Below are 21,446 nucleotides of genomic sequence, written 5' to 3'. Positions count from 1 at the left end.
GACAGAATACTATTTTACTGTACAGTGGTTCATGGTTCATGGTGTGGGTTCCAGTAGTCATGTCCTAGTTCATGAACCACAGGCAACGTATGGGTGGCCAAGTAAGTGGTCCCGAAAGTCGGGATACCAGTTACTTTGGAATAAGGCTGGGCATCTCAGACATATTCTGAGTTGTGGTCACCTTTGTGCTCATACGGCAAAGACTACCAAATCCACCGGTTAGTCCCTCAGCCGTTAAGGGTAAAACCCAATGGGACTCGGGGCAAGTAAGGCTAGCAACCTGCTTCCCTGGTACTTTAAATATGATACTGGCAACAATCAGAGCAAAATGCCTCGGACCTTTGGAGGTGACGGAGTCCCACCTCTAACTGACAAACCAGGGACTCCTAAGATACTTGGCAAACAAAGGGTAATGAGATGGGGAGCTATTAATATCAATGGGGGCTACTCTGGGAAGAAGGTAGAGATGGCAGAGGCTGGAAGTAAGATGGGACTGGACGTTTTAGCTGTTAGTGACATTCGGGTAAGGGGTGAGAAAGAAGAGGAAGTGGGAGAATACAAGGTCTAACTGTCAGGAGTCAAAGCAGGAATAGCACAATGAGGTGTAGGGCTTTACATCAGGAAAGAAGTGGAACCCAGCGTAGTTGCAATAAGGTATGTAAACGAACGACTGATGTGGATAGCTTTGACAGTGTCTAGCAAGAAAATTAGGATTGTGTCAGTATATTCGCATTGTGAAGGGACAGATCAAGATAAGATGGATAGTTTTTATGAGGCACTCAGTGATGTAGTTGTTAGAGTAAAGGACAAGGACAGTGTTCTGCTCATGGGTGATTTTAACGCCAGGATTGGAAATTGAACAGAAGGGTATGAAAAGGTTACGGGTAAATTTGGAGAGGATATGGAGGCCAACAGGAACGGGAAACAACTCTTGGATTTCTGTGCCAGTATGAGCTTAGTTATCACAAACTCCTTTTTTAAACATAAGAACATTCACCGGTATTTTTGGGAAAGCAGGGGAACCAGATCTGTCATTGACTATATAACAACAGATTGGGCATTCAGGAAGGCTGTGAGGGACACACGTGTATTCAGGGGATTCTTTGATGACACTGATCATTATTTAATCTGCAGTGAAATTGGGATTGTGAGGCCAAAAGTGCAGGAGGTCAGGTCCATATGTAGGAAGATAAGAGTGGAGAAACTTCAGGATAAGGAAATTAGGCACAAGTACATAACAGTGATCTCAGAAAGGTACCAGTTAGTTGAATGTAGTCAATTGCAGTCATTGGAAAAGGAATGGACAAGGTACAGGGACACAGTACTAGAAGTGGCTAAAGAATGTCTTGGAACAGTAGTGTGTAAAAGTAGGATGAAGCAAACAGCTTGGTGGTATGACACAGTCAAGGCAGCCTGTAAAAGAAAAAAGAAGGCGTATCAAAAATGGCTACATACTAGAACTCAGGTAGACAGAGAAAGTTATGTTGAAGAAAGAAACAAAGCCAAACAGATAATTGCAGTGTCCAAGAAGAAATCTTGGGAAGACTTTGGAAACAGGTTGGAGACTATGGGTCAAGCTGCTGGAAAACCATTCTGGAGTGTAATTAGCAGTCTTCGAAAGGGAGGTAAGAAGGAAATGACAAGTCTTTTGGACAGGTCAGGAAAACTGCTGGTGAATCCTGTGGATGCCTTGGGCAGATGGAGGGAATATTTTGAAGAGTTGCTCAATGTAGGTGAAAATGCGATCAGTAATGTTTCAGATTTCGAGGTAGAATGGGATAGTAATGATGGAAATAGGATCACATTTGAGGAAGTGGAGAAAATGGTCAATAGATTGCAGTGCAATAAAGCAGCTGGGGTGGATGAAATTAAGTCGGAACTCATCAAATACAGTGGAATGTCAGGTCTTAAATGGCTACACAGGATAATTGAAATGGCCTGAGAGTCGGGACAGGTTCCATCAGACTGGACAAAAGCAGTAATCACACCAAATCTTTAAACATGGAAACAGAAAAGATTGTAACAACTACAGAGGTATCTCTTTAATCAGTGTTGTGGGTAAAATCTCCTCAGGTATTGTTGAAAGGAAAGTGCGAGTACTAGTTGAGGACCAATTGGATGAAAATCAGTGTGGGTTTAGGCCTCTTAGAGGTTGTCAGGACCAGATCTTTAGCTTACGGCAAATAATGGAGAAGTGTTATGAGTGGAACAGGGAATTGTATCTATGCTTTATAGATCTAGAAAAGGCATACGACCGGGTTCCTAGGAGGAAGTTATTGTCTGTTCTATGAGATTATGGAATAGGAGGCAAACTTTTGCAAGCAATTAAAGGTCTTTACATGGATAGTCAGGCAGCAGTTAGAGTTGACAGTAAATTGAGTTAATGGTTCAGAGTAGTTTCAGGGGTAAGACAAGGCTGCAACCTGTCTCCACTGTTGTTCATATTATTTATGGATCATATGTTGGAAACAACAGACTGGCTGGGTAGCATCTCCAAAACAAAAGTAATGTCAGTGGGAAAGAGATATAAATGGATTGAGTGCCAAATAGGAGGAACAAAGTTAGAACAGGTGGACGGTTTCAAGTACTTAGGATGCATATTCTCACAGGATGGCAACATAGTGAAAGAACTGGAAGCGAGGTGTAGCAAAGCTAATGCAGTGAGTGCTCAGCTACGATCTACTCTCTTCTGCAAGAAGGAAGTCAGTACCAAGACTAAGTTATCTGTGCACCGTTCAATATTTCGACCAACTTTGTTGTATGGGAGCGAAAGCTGGGTGGATTCAGGTTACCTTATCAACAAGGTTGAGGTTACGGATATGAAAGTAGCTAGGATGATTGCAGGTACTAGTAGATGGGAACAATGGCAGGAGGGTGTCCACAATGAGGAAATCAAAGAAAAACTGGGAATGAACTCTATAGATGTAGCAGTCAGGGCGAACAGGCTTAGATGGAGGGGACATGTTACACGCATGGGAGAAGCAAGGTTACCCAAGAGACTCATGAGTTCAGCAGTAGAGGGTAGGAGGAGACGGAGCAGACCAAGGAGAAGGTACCTGGATTCGGTTAAGAATGATTTTGAAGTAATAGGTTTAACATCAGAAGAGGCACCAATGTTAGCAGTGAATAGGGGATCATGGAGGAAATTTATAAGGGGGGCTATGCTCCAGACTGAACACTGAAAGGCATAATCAGTCTTAAATGATGATGGTGTTGATAGCAATAAACTGAAGTGCTGCTGAACACTACAATGAGAGAGACTGGCACTATAAAGTTCTCCAAACTGTCTGGCTCTCAGCACTCTGCAGCTTTCTATTTCCATGTGTGTTGACATAAATTGATTAGGATAGGCATACTGTCAACATTTTATAATACCACAATTTTCTTGACCAGCCAGCAAAATGACAATCTTTCTATATCTACATCTACATGATTACTCTGAGATTCACATTTAAGTGCTTGGCAGAGGGTTCATTGAACCACAATCATACTATCTCTCTACCATTCCACTCCCGAACAGTGCACGGGAAAAACAAACACCTAAACCTTTCTGTTCGAGCTCTGATTTCTCGTATTTTATTTTGATGATCATTCCTACCTATGTAGGTTGGGCTCAACAAAATATTTTCGCATTCAGAAGAGAAAGTTGGTGACTGAAATTTCGTAAATAGATCTCGTCGCGACGAAAAACGTCTTTGCTTTAATGACTTCCATCCCAACTCGCATATCATATCTGCCACACTCTCTCCCCTATTACGTGATAATACAAAATGAGCTGCCCTTTTTTGCACCCTTTCAATGTCCTCCGTCAATCCCACCTGGTAAGGATCCCACATCGCACAGCAATATTCTAACAGAGGACGAACGAGTGTAGTGTAAGCTGTCTCTTTAGTGCACTTGTTGCATCTTCTAAGTGTCCTGCCAATGAAACGCAACCTTTGGCTCGCCTTCCCTACAATATTATCTACGTGGTCTTTCCAACTGAAGTTGTTCGTAATTTTAACACCCAGGTACTTAGTTGAATTGACAGCCTTGAGAATTGTACTATTTATCGAGTAATCCAATTCCAATGGATTTCTTTTGGAACTCATGTGGATCAACTCACACTTTTCGTTATTTAGGGTCAACTGCCACCTGCCACACCATACAGCAATCTTTTCTAAATCGCTTTGCAACTGATACTGGTCTTCGGATGACCTTACTAGACTGTAAATTACAGCATCATCTGCGAACAACCTAAGAGAACTGCTCAGATTGTCACCCAGGTCATTTATATAGATCAGGAACAGCGGAGGTCCCAGGACGCTTCCCTGAGGAACACCTGATATCACTTCAGTTTTACTCGATGATTTGCCATCTATTACTACGAACTGCGACCTTCCTGGCAGTAAATCACGAATCCAGTCACACAATAGAGACGATACCCCATAGGCCCGCAGCTTGATTAGAAGTTGCTTGTGGGGAATGGTGTCAAAAGCTTTCCGGAAACCTAGAAATACAGAATCAACTTGAGATCCCCTGTCGATAGCAGCCATTACTTCGTGCGAATAAAGAGCTAGCTGCGTAGCACAAGAACGATGTTTTCTGAAACCATGCTGATTACGTATCAATAGATCGTTCCCTTCGCAGTGATTCATAATGTTTAAATACAGTATATGCTCCAAAACCCTACTGCAAACCGACATCAATGATATAGGTCTGTAGTTCGATGGATTACTCCTACTACCCTTCTTAAACACTGGTGCGACCTGCACAATTTTCCAATCTGTAGGTACAGTTTTGAGATGTCTTTTTCCATTAGCAGTCAACTTTCAGCACCAAGACTTTAAGGAAATGGATCTACTGAATACAGAGACTCCTAGATACATACTGTCAGGTTGCACGTGGAACATAATACTCCGATAGAAACTGTACGCTAAAGCAATGTGTATCTGCAGCAAGTGTAGACCACAGGCCATTTCGTTGGAAATTGTGCCAGGTTAGATGACTATCCTACACAAAGTTGAACCCAAAATTGTTTGTGGAAGGCTTCCACATTTAAACATAAAATGATTTTGTTGAACGTAATTATATGTTTAAAGCTGAAAAGCAAACAAACTGCATTTTGTTCCACTAATGTTTGTGTATTAGAAATTGTTTTTTGGGTTATTTGACTAACATTAAGTGCCAACTAGCTACATGCTGCTCCAAATCACTTAATCTTGGATGCAAATATAATGTCTCATGAAACAATTTAAGTGACATAAAAGATAAAAGCAAATATTTCAGTGACAATGTGTAACTACTGTTTAAAACTCATAATTCTTGTAGGTAGATTTCTATGTCATGCTAAGCACTTTATGTTGGATATACATAAAAAAACAATCATTAATTGTTAAGACAGTCACAACATGGTAAGAGCAGTTTTCATATTCCTCTATCATGCACACTGATTTTTTCAGCCAGTTACTGATGCAGTCCATTTTAACATGATACATAACACAGTTTTTATTCATATATGAATCATTACCAGATATGAAACTGGCACAAGTACAGGAAAACAACAGGAGCAACTGGAGTTTAAATACCGAATTAAGAATTTATATTGTGCTGTATAATTTGATAGATTATTTTAAATACCAACAAGTCAGAAAATGATTAATGCATTTATTTGTTTCATCAGATCAGTGTGCACATATCACACTTTTTTGGTTAGTTCACACATCAAATTCACCTCCTGTAATGGGCAGTGACAATGACTTTCCATAAAATGCTTAGGCAGAGCATTTAGTTAAAATAGTAATAAGAATACTACATGTACTACGTACAGTTTGCTAGAAATAGCGATGGATGTGCCAAATGAATTCTGTAGCTCAAACTTTTTGGAAAATCATACAATGCAATTGATCAATGGAACATGCAACCAGCTAACTAAATAACTTCGAGTGAGATATTGTGATGCTGAAAATGTTTAGCTTGAGATTAATGATATGCCAGCATCATTAGAAACATATCTGATTATGATTCAGCAATAATAATTTTCTTCACTCTTTTATGTGGTTATTAGTTGTTGGTGTGCTCAGTTATCCAGAGCAATACATTCAATATCTGAACAGCCCTTATGGAACTGCTCTTGTCATTTAAAATTTCATACTTTACTCACAGGTGATTCACCAAAAGTATCATAAAAACTATCAATGTGGTGCTGTAATTCATAACACTTTTAAAGTGAAATTAAGTGCAAATTCTGTATTCCATTTTTTTCTACAAGTAAAAAAATGTCAAGTGTATGTAGCCTTTTTGACAGCTAATAATAAAGCAAGCATTCACTATTGTTACCAATGTCAAAATGCGTCAGTAACAAATATTACAGCACACCAACAAAACCTGCAGCAACTGGATGCAAACTATATAAAAAAATAGGCAATGTCTCTTATTTTTTTCATTAAACTAGTATAAATTCTTCTGGTACAAAACCACACACATACTCTCTCTGCCTATTTATCTATCTCTCCATGTATGTACATTTGTGCCCTTCCTTTGATGCTGTGATTTCACTACAGGACAGTAAGTTTATATATGAGTAACAACCATCACTACTTCTTAAATTGCCTATCTGGTGTTCAAACTTCTCGTATAATGAGCTGTCTTCGCATTGTTGTTTGGAAAAAGAGATTTACTAAAGAGGACAATTCAGAATCAAAAAGGAAAATAAGATGTATAATCCCTTTTCTGTTAAACAAATTGTGTGTAATAGTAGTATTAAGCCTAAAATCTCTGTCTTGTCAATACGTAACACCACACATTCTCTACAATGAAAAGGAAGTTTCACTGGCAATCAGTAGGTCAACCAAATGTCACAACACACGCTCACAATAAAACCCTTTCTGTGTGAGGCTCTATTTCTATCTTTCCAAACTGTATTTATGGACAAGTATACAGATAATAATCAACAAAGGGATATTTTTTCATCATGCATTAAAAATGGCACAGGACCACTTCTTCATGTGATGAATTTAAGAAACAATCTCTAAGAACTTCTGAACATGTAATATATGCTTTATAAAGAATCTGCTGTATATATTTCTAATTGTGACATTCCACTGTCCTTTTGCATATTATTTCCACTCTTATCTGCAATCAGATGCCATACAAACCAACATCAACAAACCTTTTGCAATCTGCAATAACTTTGTAGCCTTCATTTGTCAGAAGTCTGCCACCTAGAGTAAGCACTTGTAACTGGTGGCCAAGTTTTTGTACAATAAATTTGACGTCATCATCCCTTAAGCCATCTGTCCAGTCAAGTCGGAGCTCCCTTAACTGCGTACATCTGCTGGCTATTGTGCATATAGCCTCTTCACCCATGCCCTGCGACAAATAATAATTTGGCTATAATTAACAGATACTTTTAAAATAATTTGTATAAAATATGTTAAGGTTTTCATGCTTCCTGAAGGATGAAAGACAGCAAAAAGTTATCATTATTTGTTTTCAGTAAATAGCTCTGTTTCCCATGACCCATAACTGCCAACTGCCAGTAACAAATAAGCCCTGACAGACCGTAATCCTCAGACAAACAGTACTTTATTCTGGTTTATTCTACTTTGTGTATTATTAATGTTTTTGTGTACCTGAGGAGAAACTATGGAAAGAAGGAAGTGTATATAAAACAGCTTCCCATGTCAGTGTACTTTATTGAGGACACATAAAATGAAGTTGAATTACAATATTCCTCCATTATGCATTGTATCATATGTATGATCTCATTTACAGAGTGAAAAGTTGGGCAATGAAAATCTCTCTTTGTGCCCTATTCACACAGAATAATATAATTTCTTTTAAAATACTTGCCTCACATTCCCAGATGTTGCAGTTTGCCTACTTGGTTATTCCAAATGTAATGTTATGAGATACATCTACTACTTCAAAATAAAATTGTTTTCCAATTTTCTCATAATTCCTTTGCAAAACCTGATCAAATTCGAGGCAAACTACACACCCACCAAATATTGCAGAAAATTCTAACTTCTACTTAAAAACTGATGATTCTGTTCATGCTGATTACATTAATTACAATTTATGTTGAGCTTGTATGATGACGATTTTTGGTTTGTGGTATGCTCAATGACACAATTATCAGGACCTGAACAAATTGTCAATCTTTACACTGTCCAGTCTCACCATTTTCCCGAATGATGATGATGAAATGATAAGGACAACATAAATACCCAGTCCCCGTGTGGAGAAAATCCCCGACCCTGCCAGGGATTGAATCTGAGACCCCATAGTCCACGAGCTGTGGACTTGTGTTTATAGTGATTCACTTTTCAATTAACAACACATAAATTATACATCTTTTTATACATGTTGCTCTTATAATTACCAAAAACAGATCTAGGCAAGTTTTTAGTCTTAAAATACTGATGATACTGGAGGCCCTACACCCATTTCAAGATACTAAATTCTTTTTTGGGACATAATGTTGTAAAAAGTGACTCACTTTCTTATTTCTTAAAAAACAGCACACAAAATCCTTTTAAGCTGCTCACGCATGAAAACATTTTTCTTATTGGTGATATATTGCTCATGGAGACTGCGAAGCTATATTCATAAAGCTACTGTGATGCCATATCCACAAGGAATGTTGACTGAACATTGATTTTTAGGAATCATGTAAAAACAAGTACAAGACAATGAACTGAACTGAAAACTGAAATGGAAAAGTTATTTGTTATTAAGTATTTTAACTTGATTATTTATTATACTGACTTCATCAAGGGGCCTGAGAGATGATAATGTATTGATGTTTCTGAGGTATAGGAGTATTTTCCCCAGTTTTTGTCACTCAAATAAGTATTAGCAGTAATAAGCTATCATACCATTTCTGTGCTTGTTCCCATTTTTAGTCGAATTTGGCCAATGACAGAACATACTGTAGATGCTATCCCAGCAAAACAGACAGTGCATTTTACAATACCATCACCATATTGCTTCACTAAAAGCTAGATTCTTCAAGTAAATCAATATCTCTTCTACTGACAATTCTTCACTGCATTACATTTTGTAGAAGCCAAAACACAAACAATGTACATATTTATATAGTTAAATTACATGGAACAGTGGACTTCTAACACATATAGTAATAATTTTTCAATGCAAGTGGTTCAAGTCATGTGTGTGTGTGTAAAAAAAATGATTTACAACCAACCTTACAACGTGACAAGTTGAGGGCCTGTAGTTCAGTAAAGCCAGCAAGTAAACAGTAGTCAGGTATGCTGAGTGGCGTGCATTCTTGTAAGCTGAGTTCTTGTATACTTGGAAAAGCCTTGGCTGTCATTTGAAGAAGACGCCCTGCATCACCCAGTCTGCACATGTGTAGCATAAGTCTTCTCAAAGCAACACATCCACGACGCAGCCAAACCTAAAATGAATAAATAGCTAGCATTCACTACTATTATAAGATTGCATGTGTAGAGAAATTAACAGAGGGAGAAAAAGAGAAAAGAAATATCTATAAAAAATTACAACACTTTTGACAGCAGATAGCACCCAACAGATTTTGAACCAAATTCTGAACATTAATGTTTATGGAAAGCTAATAAATAAATGCAACAATTGTATACTGGTAGAAGCACATGCATGCAAATCTACATAGTGAAAACCAATCACCATTACAACTCATTGTTGCCACATTTTAAATACTAATAACATAATTCCAGTTTTTTGAGCCTAAAGGGTATGATGTGCAGACAACTCTAATCATCATACAGCTACACAAAAAAAAAAAAAAAAAATTCAGGGAGAAGAGTAGGACTTTCTCAGACATATGTTATAAATGAAATCCTGTTTTACATATGAGGTGTAGATATAAAATAATGGGGCTGATGCTGTCACAGATTAGGTACACATGCACCAAAGATGAATGACCAATAACCATAAAGCCTGAAGCCTTCTCAGTCAAATTCAGCATCTCTGGTGTCTGTAGACAAATCACACGTGTATGGCCTCTGCTTGTGTAAGAGCTGTTATTCTGTTGTCAGAAGAATGACAAGTGTAATAATAGAGCAATGAATTGTCATACAGTTTCACGTGAAACTTTGAAAAAGTGTTACTGTTATCTACTTTTTACTAAAAGAAGTGTATGGTGAAGACTGTTTATCTTGTACATGATTTTCTGAGCAGTTCAAGCATTTCCAAGATGGTCAACAAGATGTTGAAGATGAGTCATTCCCCTGACAAGCTTCAGCATAAAAAACTGATGCAAATATTGAAAAAGTGTGTAATCTGAATTGATCTGACTGTCAGCTGATTATTCAACCAATTGGTGAAGCTGTAAGGACTGACAAAGAATACATATGGCAAATTTTACATAGCCAATTTAATGTGAGAAAATTGTGTACAAAACTGGTGCCAAAAATTGTCATGACAGAACAAAAAGAAGATTGTGAAAATGTCTGGACTGACACTTTGAATACCATTGATAATAATTCTGACTACTTGAAAAGGGTGATAAAATGTGATGAATCTAGGTTTTTTACTTATGATCCAGAAACAAAGTGCCAATCCATGGACAGAAAGAGCCCAACTTAACTGAGTTTGAAAAATGCTTAAATGAGCTAATCAAGAGTCAAAGTGATGAAGATTCATTTTCCTATATTCATGGAATAGGGTATCTTCACTGGGTTATTGAAGGTCTTATCATTAACTAACATTACTACCTTGAGGTTCTTGCTCAGCTCCATGAGAAAATATGAAAAAGTGAACCAAACTGTGGAAGAACAAGTCAGGTTTCTAAAGAAGTACAGCATCCCAGTGTTAAACCATCCACCTTATTGCCTGACCTAGCACCATATGACTTATTTCTATTCCCCAGGGTCAAATCTGCATTAAAAGGGACAAGACCGGAGTCTATTGAAGTGGTGAAAGAAAAAGTGGCACATGACATCAAGAAGCTCACAGAGGAAGACTTCAAGCACAGTTTCCATCAATGGAAAATATGCGTGGAGTTTTGTAGTGATAGACAAGCGGAGCTTATTGAGGGTGACAGTGACTAAATATGTACGTTTTTGAAATAAAATGTTTTACAGCAACAGACAGCTATTTTATAACCATGCCTCATATTTCATTACAGGAACATTTTCACACTGAAGTTTTCGGCACCAAAGTTTAGTGCACAGACACTCACGGATGACAGAGAAACTAAAATTAAGGGTAGTAAATCAGTTCACATTAGGTTACTCATTCCATCACACACTCCCCTAGATAGTGGTATATGCCCTTTGCTACTCCTTATATAGATAAACGATTTGGGAGACAATCTGAGCAGCCATCTTAGGTTGTTTGCAGATGACACTGTTACTTATCGACTACTAAAGTCATCAGCAGATCAAAACAAATTGCAAAATGATTTAGAAAAGATATCTGTATGGTGCGAAAATTGGCAATTGACCCTAAATAACGAAAATAGTGAGGTCATCCACATGAGTGCTACAAGAAATCAGTTAAACTTTGGTTACATGATAAATCAGTCAAATCTAAAGGCCGTAAATTCAACTAAATACCTAGGAATTACAATTACAAACAACTTAAACTGGAAGGAACACATAGAAAATGTCATATGGAAGGCTAACCAAAGACTGCATTTTATTGGCAGGACACTTAGAAAATGTAACAGATCTACTAAAGGAACTGCCTAAACTACTCTTGTCCATCCTCTTTTAGAATACTGCTGTTGGTGTGGGATCCTTACCAGATAGCACTCATGGAGTACATCGAAAAAGTTCAAAGAAGGGCAGCACGTTTTGTATTATCGGGAATAGGGGAGAGAGTGTCACTGAAATGATACAGGATTTGGAGTGGACATCATTAAAAGAAAGGCGTTTTTTGTTACAGCAGAATCTTCTCATGAAAGTTGAATCACCTACTTTCTACTCCAAATGCGAAAATATTTTGGTGATGCTGACCTACGCAGGGAGAAACAATCAACATAATAAAATAAGGGAAATCGGAGCTGGCACGGAAAGAAATAGGTGTTCATTTTTTCCACGCGCTATATGATATGGGAATAATAGAGAATTGTGAAGTTGGTTCGATGAACCCTCTGGCAGACACTTAAATGTGATTTGCAGAGAATCCACGTAGATGTAGATATAAATTTACTTGTCCAATATTTTATTGTACATCTTGTTTCTCACATGGCATCCTGAAAGCCAAGGATCAAGCTAATAATGCAGGTGTAGTATTTCTTGACTTCTGAAAAGCATTTATTAATAGAAGTATGATCATTTGGTCACTCAAACAAAATTTATGAGATGACTGATAATTTCTTGGTAGGGAGGATGCAGCAAGTTATCTTGGATGAAGAGTCACCAGAAGCAGAAACATCATTAGATGTGACCCAGGGAACTGTACTGGGAACTGTACTGTTCTTGCTGTGTAGCAATGATCTAGCAGACAATATTAGCAGTAACCCCAGAGTTATCGCAGATAATGCAGTTATCTGTAATGAAGTACTGTCTGAAGAAAGCTGCACAAATAATATCAAATCTTGATAAGATTCCAAAGATTGGCAACTTGCTTTAAATGCACTTGACAAAGCACAGCAAAGTATTCTCCTATGAGTTACACTATCAATGAGTCTCAATTTGGATCAGTCAATTCATGTAAAAATGTTGTTATAACAGTTTGAATGGATATGCAATGGAATGATCACATTTCAGTTTTCAGGGTAGCGGGAAAATGCACTCAATCTCCAAAGGACACTGTCAACAGATCACTTGTGTGCCCCATCTTAGAATATTGCTAAAGTCTGTGGGATCCTATCAAATAGGACTAAGAGGGAATATTTAACATATAGAAAGATGGGTGGTACCAGTGGCCACAGATTTGTCTGAGCCAAAGGGGAGCATTAAAAATTTGAATAACCTTAGCTGGTAGATTCTTGAAGAGTGGCACAAATGATCCCACGGAAGCCCACTTATAAAGGTTTAAAAATCAATATTAAGTGAAGATTGTAGAGATCTTCTTCCCCGTGTAACACTCCCGTAGAAATCGTGAAAACAAGCTTAGGATTACAGCACGTACAGAGGTGTTTAAGCAGTAAGTCTTCCAATGTTCCGTATATGATTAGACTGAGAGGAAATCCTATCATGCTAAGTACACTCTGGTAAGCACTTCACAATGTTTTACCAAATATGTATGAAGAGGTAGATGTACAAATCAGCAACAGTGTTAAACAGTTCAGCAAAACTACAAACATACAACATTTTTCACAACAGAAGTTAAAGCTGAGATGATACTTTAAAATGTCAAAAAGAGACAACGAGTAATACTTAACCTCAAGAGGGCAATGTATAGTGCTTCGAGAATTTCGGAGTAAATTCTAGAACCACTCAGTCTTCCACTGTTTTGAACACCCGATATTTTAGAGGTGAGTGGGAAAAACGAATATGCCCTGCTGCGCATCACCTATTTGTATGTGGAGGTAAAAAAATAGTTATGAGAAAAAGATGGACCTGGTGGCCGAATGGCGGCAGACAAGTACCTGCTGTATGGTCCACAGTGTTTCCGTGTACGACTAGAGAAGAACAAGAAAAGTTTATGTAGTATTCTGTGCTCTTTAGTGTCTGTGTTATTGTAAAAAGACTAATGAACAACTTAATACATATTTCTATGTTCATTCACATATTGCACTCGCTTGAGACTAGAGACTTTTAACTTACTTCATGTCTCGGCTGCGAACAAAGCAAGACACATGTAAGATGTTCATAAATTATTTGGTTATCAAACCAATGATATCTGAATATATGTAAATGTGTCTAATGTTTAAGGACTAAGTTAGCTTGTAGAAGCTGTTGTCTGTGGAAGTTGAAAATATAAAGCGATTGAACTGAAATGTATTCTACGAGTACCCAAATTATTTCAAGGATAGAGAAGTAGTTTAATAAATTCCTTTAACCAGCTATAGTCTTTGGAGAAGAAGCTTTTGGGAGATCAACATAGCTGATTACCCAGAGAAGAGGATTGGCTACACACAATGTGCAAGTTAACTGACTTGAGAGTCGTGTGAGCCTTGCAATCCAGTACCACACTGTCTCTTGTCGTCCGAAAAACGTTAGGACGTGGCGATCCAAGTGACAGGACAGGAAGAAAACAGGAATTTTAAGACAGAAATGGGAAGAAGATATTATGAGTTGCCATAGCAATCAGGCCTACACCTTCGCTCACCAATGCAGCTAGAACTCTATGCTGGGTGAGTGAAAAACATTAATTATTTGGTAAAGTTGAGGGAACTGTTGAAGGATAAACTGTTAGTATAGATATTATGCTCAGAGGTGAACTTTTTTTAATGATCACCAGAGCTAAGAGTAAAAAGAATATGGATCAAGAACAGGAACTAGCAGAACTAGTCACAGCTATTAAAGTGACTAGGGAAATGCCACACTTGTCTGAATTAGTGATTTTAATTAAAGCCCAGGGAGCAGATTCAGCAGCTGTAAACACTCAAATTGCTGCTTTAAAAAAAGAGATAGTCTCAGTACATTCTAGATTAGATGCTAAGTTAAGATGACCAGAAGGCTCATTCAGCCACTCTAAGTGAAAATTAGATGATCAGAGTGAAATTTTAAGTAATCAAAGTGAAACCTTGAACAGTCAAGCAGTAAATATAGTTTTATTAAAGACTGAATTTGACTCTTTAAATAATAAGGTAGAAAATCTGAAGTTAGATCTAAAGAGTGACCTCACTAGTTCTTTGAATACTCACGTTAATCAACTATTTACTGAATTTAACCAAAGACATGATGAGCATCTTCAAGATTTAACTAAAAAATTAGAATTTGATATTGAAGATAAATGTAATAATGTAGAAACAGAACTTGTCGAAAAATTTGGATCATTTCAAAGCATATGCAATGTTAAATTTGATGATGTAAATCAGAGATTGCACACCCTGAAGGAGAGTGTTGAAAAACAGGATAATCTAAATCCTTTTGTCCAATTGCAAATTGCAGACATTATCATTCAAGCAGATAACATGGAACGAAATGTTAAAGAGAAACTAGCCACTTCAGACATAGCAAATATAAGTAATCTGGAGGAACGACAATGTTTCTTCAAATTTAGCTTCTCTCTCTCTCTCTCTCTCTCTCTCTCTCTCTCTCTCTCTCACACACACACACACACACACACACACACACACACGTCTGCAGTCTCCGAGAGCTGAGACCAGCTGGTGGTCTCAGCTCTCTGAGACTGCAGATGTGTGTGCAAGTTGTGTGCGTGCGTGTGTACCAAACGAAAGCGCTGGCAGGTCGATAGACACACAAACAAACACAAACATACACACATATTTTTCCCACGTGGAATGTTTCCCTCTATTATATACAGGGCTATTACAAATGATTGAAGCGATTTCATAAATTCACTGTAGCTTCATTCATTGACATATGGTCACGACACACTACAGATATGTAGAAAAACTCATAAAGTTTTGTTCGGCTGAAGCCGCACTTCATGTTTCTGCCGCCAGAGCGCTCGAGAGCGCAGTGAGACAAAATGGCGACAGGAGCCGAGAAAGCGTATGTCGTGCTTGAAATGCACTCACATCAGTCAGTCATAACAGTGCAACGACACTTCAGGACGAAGTTCAACAAAGATCCACCAACTGCTAACTCCATTCGGCGATGGTATGTACAGTTTAAAGCTTCTGGATGCCTCTGTAAGGGGAAATCAACGGGTCGGCCTGCAGTGAGCGAAGAAACGGTTGAACGCGTGCGGGCAAGTTTCACGCGTAGCCCGCAGAAGTCGACGAATAAAGCAAGCAGGGAGCTAAACGTACCACAGCCGACGGTTTGGAAAATCTTACGGAACGCGTGCGGGCAAGTTTCACGCGTAGCCCGCAGAAGTCGACGAATAAAGCAAGCAGGGAGCTAAACGTACCACAGCCGACGGTTTGGAAAATCTTACGGAAAAAGCTAAAGCAGAAGCCTTACCGTTTCGAACTCATTGATGGGGACATGCTACGCCGAGTGTGGGAGGAACTTGATTATCGGCTTGATGTCTGCCGAATCACCAAAGGCGCACATATCGAACATTTGTAAATGCCTAAAAAAACTTTTTGAGTTTTTGTATGTGTGTGCAAAGCATTGTGAAAAGATCTCAAATAATAAAGTTATTGTTGAGCTGTGTAATCGCTTCAATCATTTGTAAAGATGATGTGACTTACCATACGGATGCGCTGGCACATCTTTGCCTCTGCACTTCCGCCTCGACTGACATCTCTGCCCAAACTCTTTGTCTTTAAATATGTCTGCTTGTGTCTGTATATGTGTGGATGGATATGGGTGTGTGTGCGAGTGTATACCCGTCCTTTTTTCCCCCCCTAAGGTAAGTCTTTCCGCTCCCGGGATTGGAATGCCCTAAGGTAAGTCTTTCCGCTCCCGGGATTGGAATGACTCCTTACCCTCTCCCTTAAAACCCACATCCTTTCATCTTTCCCTCTCCTTCCCTCTTTCCTGATGAGGCAACAGTTTGTTGCGAAAGCTTGAATTTTGTGTGTATGTTTGTGTGTCTATCGACCTGCCAGCGCTTTCGTTGGATATATCTCAGATTCACTTGGTCTTACTCCAAATCCCGCGCCACTTTCCTTGACGTTGACCTCCATCTGTCCAATGGCCAGCTTCACACGTCCGTCCACATCAAACCCACCAACAAGCAACAGTACCTCCATTATGACAGCTGCCATCCATTCCACATCAAACGGTCCCTTCCCTACAGCCTAGGTCTTCGTGGCAAACGAATCTGCTCCAGCCCGGAATCCCTGAACCATTACACCAACAACCTGACAACAGCTTTCACATCCCGTAACTACCCTCCCGACCTGGTACAGAAGCAAATAACCAGAGCCACTTCCTCATCCCCTCAAACCCAGAACCTCCCACAGAAGAACCACAAAAGTGCCCCACTTGTGACAGGATACTTTCCGGGACTGGACCAGACTCTGAATGTGGCTCTCCAGCAGGGATATGACTTCCTCAAATCCTGCCCTGAAATGAGATCCATCCTTCATGAAATCCTCCCCACTCCACCAAGAGTGTCTTTCCGCCGTCCACCTAACCTTCGTAACCTGTTAGTTCATCCCTATGAAATCCCCAAACCACCTTCCCTACCCTCTGGCTCCTATACTTGTAACCGCCCCCGGTGTAAAACCTGTCCCATGCACCCTCCCACCACCACCTACTCCAGTCCTGTAACCCGGAAGGTGTACACGATCAAAGGCAGAGCCACGTGTGAAAGCACCCACGTGATTTACCAACTGACCTGCCTACACTGTGATGAATTCTATGTGGGAATGACCAGCAACAAACTGTCCATTCGCATGAATGGACACAGGCAGACAGTGTTTGTTGGTAATGAGGATCACCCTGTGGCTAAACATGCCTTGCTGCACGGCCAGCACAACTTGGCACAATGTTATACCGCCCGGGTTATCTGGAAACTTCCCACCAACACCAACCTATCCGAACTCCGGAGATGGGAACTTGCTCTTCAATATATCCTCTCTTCCCGTTACCCACCAGGCCTCAATCTCCGCTAATTTCAAGTTGCCGCCACTCATACCTCACCTGTCATTCAACAACATCTTTGCCTCTGCACTTCCGCCTTGACTGACATCTCTGCCAAAACTCTTTGTCTTTAAATATGTCTGCTTGTGACTGGATGGATATGTGTGTGTGTGTGTGTGTGTGTGTGTGTGTGCGAGTGTATACCCGTCCTTTTTTCCCCCTAAGGTAAGTCTTTCCGCTTCCGGGATTGGAATGACTCCTTACCCTCTCCCTTAAAACCCACATCCTTTCGTCTTTCCCTCTCCTTCCCTCTTTCCTGAAGAAGCAACCATTTGTTGCGAAAGCTTGAATTTTGTGTGTGTGTATGTGTTTGTTTGTGTGTCTATCGACCTGCCAGCACTTTCGTTTGGTAAGTCACATCGTCTTTGTTTATATATATACATACTGCTGACAAAGTCCTTAATGGCCAAAAGCTTTAATTGTTTGAATCTTTTTTACTGTGCCTATCGCGACTCAGCATCTCCGCTATATGGTGAGTAGCAACTTTACTTCTCTAGTATTGTTACATTCCATCCTGGATTTTCCATTGTTTGATACTAAGAGAGGCATAGATAATTTATGGAAAGAATTCAAACTTGTACATGATAGAGTAGAAAACAGAATAACTTTACCTGATGTTGTGTTACCTAGTAAAGTGGTGATTGTTTTGCTGTCGGGAGACTTTCACACAAAATGTAACGAGAAGCACTGGTTTGCACTTGCTCAAGTAAGCTTAATATCAGATCCATGGGATCCGAGCAGAGTCACATCTGTCTCCCGGGGACATTAACATTCTGTGTTAACGAGCGGAGTGACGACTGTCGGATCCCTAATTGTTTTCGGTGTTTCTTCTGTACTATTTTTCCTGTACCGAATTCCCTTCAAATCTTTAACTATTCTGTAATCTATTCTTGAATTCTTAAACTATCCTATAATTTTAGTATGCACAAAACCGGATATGACTACAAGATTGAGACCAACTTAAGAGAATCACACATGAACAGTAATCTTTAGAATATACAATGTTATATTAGTGGAAAGTATAATGTGATGGTACTATTTACACTGACTGATGTCAAGACAGCATAAACTGAATAGAGGATTTTATGTGTGTATAACAGTATAGTATAAACTGAATGACTAAACAACTATTTTATTGTAGTGTATAATTTTCTATTGTTTACAGAACATTTTATACCTTTTATGAGATGTGAAGTGGATGGGAGGGTTTGTATTAGTTTTGGAAGGGGTGGGTAGTGTAAGTACAAGCCTGACTAACACTAAACACACACCACACCTTTCAGACAACCCTCACACACAGGTGTGACTGGTTCTTCACCATTTGCCATTCCATAGGGGTTGCTAAGATTTTTCTTCGGGGCTTCAAAGGTGAAGGTGAGAATATCTGTTCTGTAGGAGGTGTTTAACATCATATCTCCTCTGGCTTCTCACTCAAGTACCGGCGAAGTATGAATCCTGGGGAAGGGGGGTGGGAAGGGTTTCCTGTCTTTGGGGCTATCTTCTTTCTCTTCTTCAATCTTAGCAACAATTTCTACTTTTTCCTTTATTACTTCTCCTCTGAGTACCGGTCTCTCTTTTCCTCTTTCCACATGCATATACTTCGATTGCTGAAGTCCTCCTTATTTTCCGTGGTTTCCAATAACCTTCAACTTATTTCATATAAGCAGGCCAAAGAATCAGGCTAAACAAACACACTTACGCATACACATGCCATAACACGAAGACGCAAACAATGAAAGTCCAGATTAAAAGGAGGTGAGAACCATCAAGTGTTGTAGGGGGAAAGAACGCACACATAGAGAAATATGCACTTATGTTTGTTCATTGTGATGGTTCTGCATCGTCTAGGTACTTGAAAACAACTATCATGTTGATAAGGAGCATAACTAATGAGCGTAAGTCAGGGAGGAACTAATTGTGATAATTATTCAGGAATGTCAGCCTAACAAATATTCTGACGACTTGTAGGATAGTAGGACTCTTATAACCTAAGTAAGCATCTTATATATTGAACAATGTATGTAGGCATGAAGTAAATGCTGGAAACATAGAAGTTGATACATAAAGGAGGACTCTAGGGTATAAAAGAGAAGTATGAAAAAGCGAGCATGAAAGATGAAGTACGTTTTAGTTTTACCAGATAATATTTAGTTATAGTGCACTTAAAGATGTATACTAGGGCAATGAACCATGAGGCCTACTCAAGAAGGATAAGGGGGGACACACCCAGCATATATTGAATGAAAAGGGCAGCTAGGCAGACCTATACTGTGTGAACAGGGGCACCAAGAAGGGGATTGACCTGTACCATAGGAAAATAGGAATTTAAAAAAAAAAGGGGGGGGGGGGGGGAGTGCACCTACCAAAACAGGAGGAGAAAGGGTACTCATAGGATCAACCCGTATGTGAGGTGTGGGTACTGCTTCTAGAGGGGAAAGGATAGTATCATGACAAAAGTCATAAAATTTTGTAGAAATTATTCTGGTAGCATTATTATATTTTATGAGTGTCAATAGGAACACTTATTTTGCCCTGAGTTCCTCCAGACTACAAGAAGTTTATAAATAATAAGACCATTGTGTACTAAAGAAGTAGTACAAAGAATTAGAATAAAGAATCATTGTGAACACCTGGAGTTTGCGATTGGAAATTGAGATAGAGTCCTAATGAATCCTAACTATTAGAAAAACTTACCAGGCCATGATGGAATATTCGGGGTTGATGTCAAAATAGAGTGAGAGCAAAATAAATGAAAGATTAGCTAAAATTTATTCTAAATGAGTACAAAGATCTATGTTGGAATGTATATTGTTAGAATTGTATGTGATACAAATTTACATAATGATTGTATAAAATATCACATGTTCCATTTTAGGGGGGAGAATATGTGTCGAGAATTTCGGAGTAAATTCTAGAGCTATTCGGCCTTCCACCGTTTCGAACACACGACATTTTAGAGGTGAGTTGGAGAAACGACTACGCCCTACTGCGCATCGCCTATTTGTATGTGCAGGTCAAAAAACAGTTACAAGAAAAAGATGGACCCGGCAGCCAAACGGCGGCTGACAAGTATCTGCTGTACGGTCCACAGAGTTTCCGTGTACAGCTAGATAAGAACAAGAAAAGTTTATGTAGTATTCTGTGCTCTTTAGTGTTTATTGTAAAAAAAAAGTAATGAACAATTGAAAACAGATTTCTATGTTCATCCACATAATGGGCTCGCTTGAGACTAGGGACTTTTAACTTACTTCATGTCTTGGCTGTGAATGAAGCCAATGTTGTATGATGTTCATAAATTATTTGGTTATCAAACCAATCCTGCCCCCATGAACCATGTACCTTGCCGTTGGTGGGGAGGCTTGCATGCCTCAGCGATATAGATGGCCGTACCGTAGGTGCAACCACAACAGAGGGGTATCTGTTGAGAGGCCAGACAAACGTGTGGTTCCTGAAGAGGGGCAGCAGCCTTTTCAGTAGTTGGAGGGGCAACAGTCTGGATGATTGACTGATCTGGCCTTGCAACACTAACCAAAACAGCCTTGCTGTGCTGGTACTGCGAACGGCTGAAAGTAAGGGGAAACTACAGCCGTAATTTTTCCCGAGGGCATGCCGCTTTACTGTATGGTTAAATGATGATGGCGTCCTCTTGGGTAAAATATTCCGGAGGTAAAATAGTCCCCCATTCGGATCTCCGGGCGGGGACTACTCAAGAGGACGTCGTCGTCAGGAGAAAGAAAACTGGCGTTCTACGGATCGGAACGTGGAATGTCAGATCCCTTAATCGAGCAGGTAGGCTAGAAAATTTAAAAAGGGAAATGGATAGGTTGAAGTTAGATATAG

At 39.3% G+C, this 21,446-nt stretch overlaps 1 protein-coding gene across 16 annotated transcripts in view; it reads right to left on the bottom strand.

The window, feature by feature from the left end:
- LOC126457647 (uncharacterized) overlaps positions 1-21,446 on the bottom strand; it is a 118,008-nt gene that overhangs the window by 23,114 nt on the left and 73,448 nt on the right. For all 16 annotated transcript variants that reach the window (XM_050094130.1, XM_050094133.1, XM_050094127.1 and 13 more), the window contains 2 exons: positions 9,191-9,403; positions 7,151-7,350 (listed from right to left, as the gene is read on the bottom strand). In XM_050094130.1, coding sequence (XP_049950087.1) covers positions 7,151-7,350; positions 9,191-9,403 — 413 coding nt within the window. The remainder of the gene's footprint in view (positions 1-7,150; positions 7,351-9,190; positions 9,404-21,446) is intronic.

Source organism: Schistocerca serialis, chromosome 2 (assembly GCF_023864345.2).
Source record: "Schistocerca serialis cubense isolate TAMUIC-IGC-003099 chromosome 2, iqSchSeri2.2, whole genome shotgun sequence".
NCBI lineage: Eukaryota > Metazoa > Arthropoda > Insecta > Orthoptera > Acrididae > Schistocerca > Schistocerca serialis.
The sequence above is the reverse complement of the archived record's forward strand: the minus strand, read 5'-3'. Positions and strand labels throughout refer to the sequence as shown.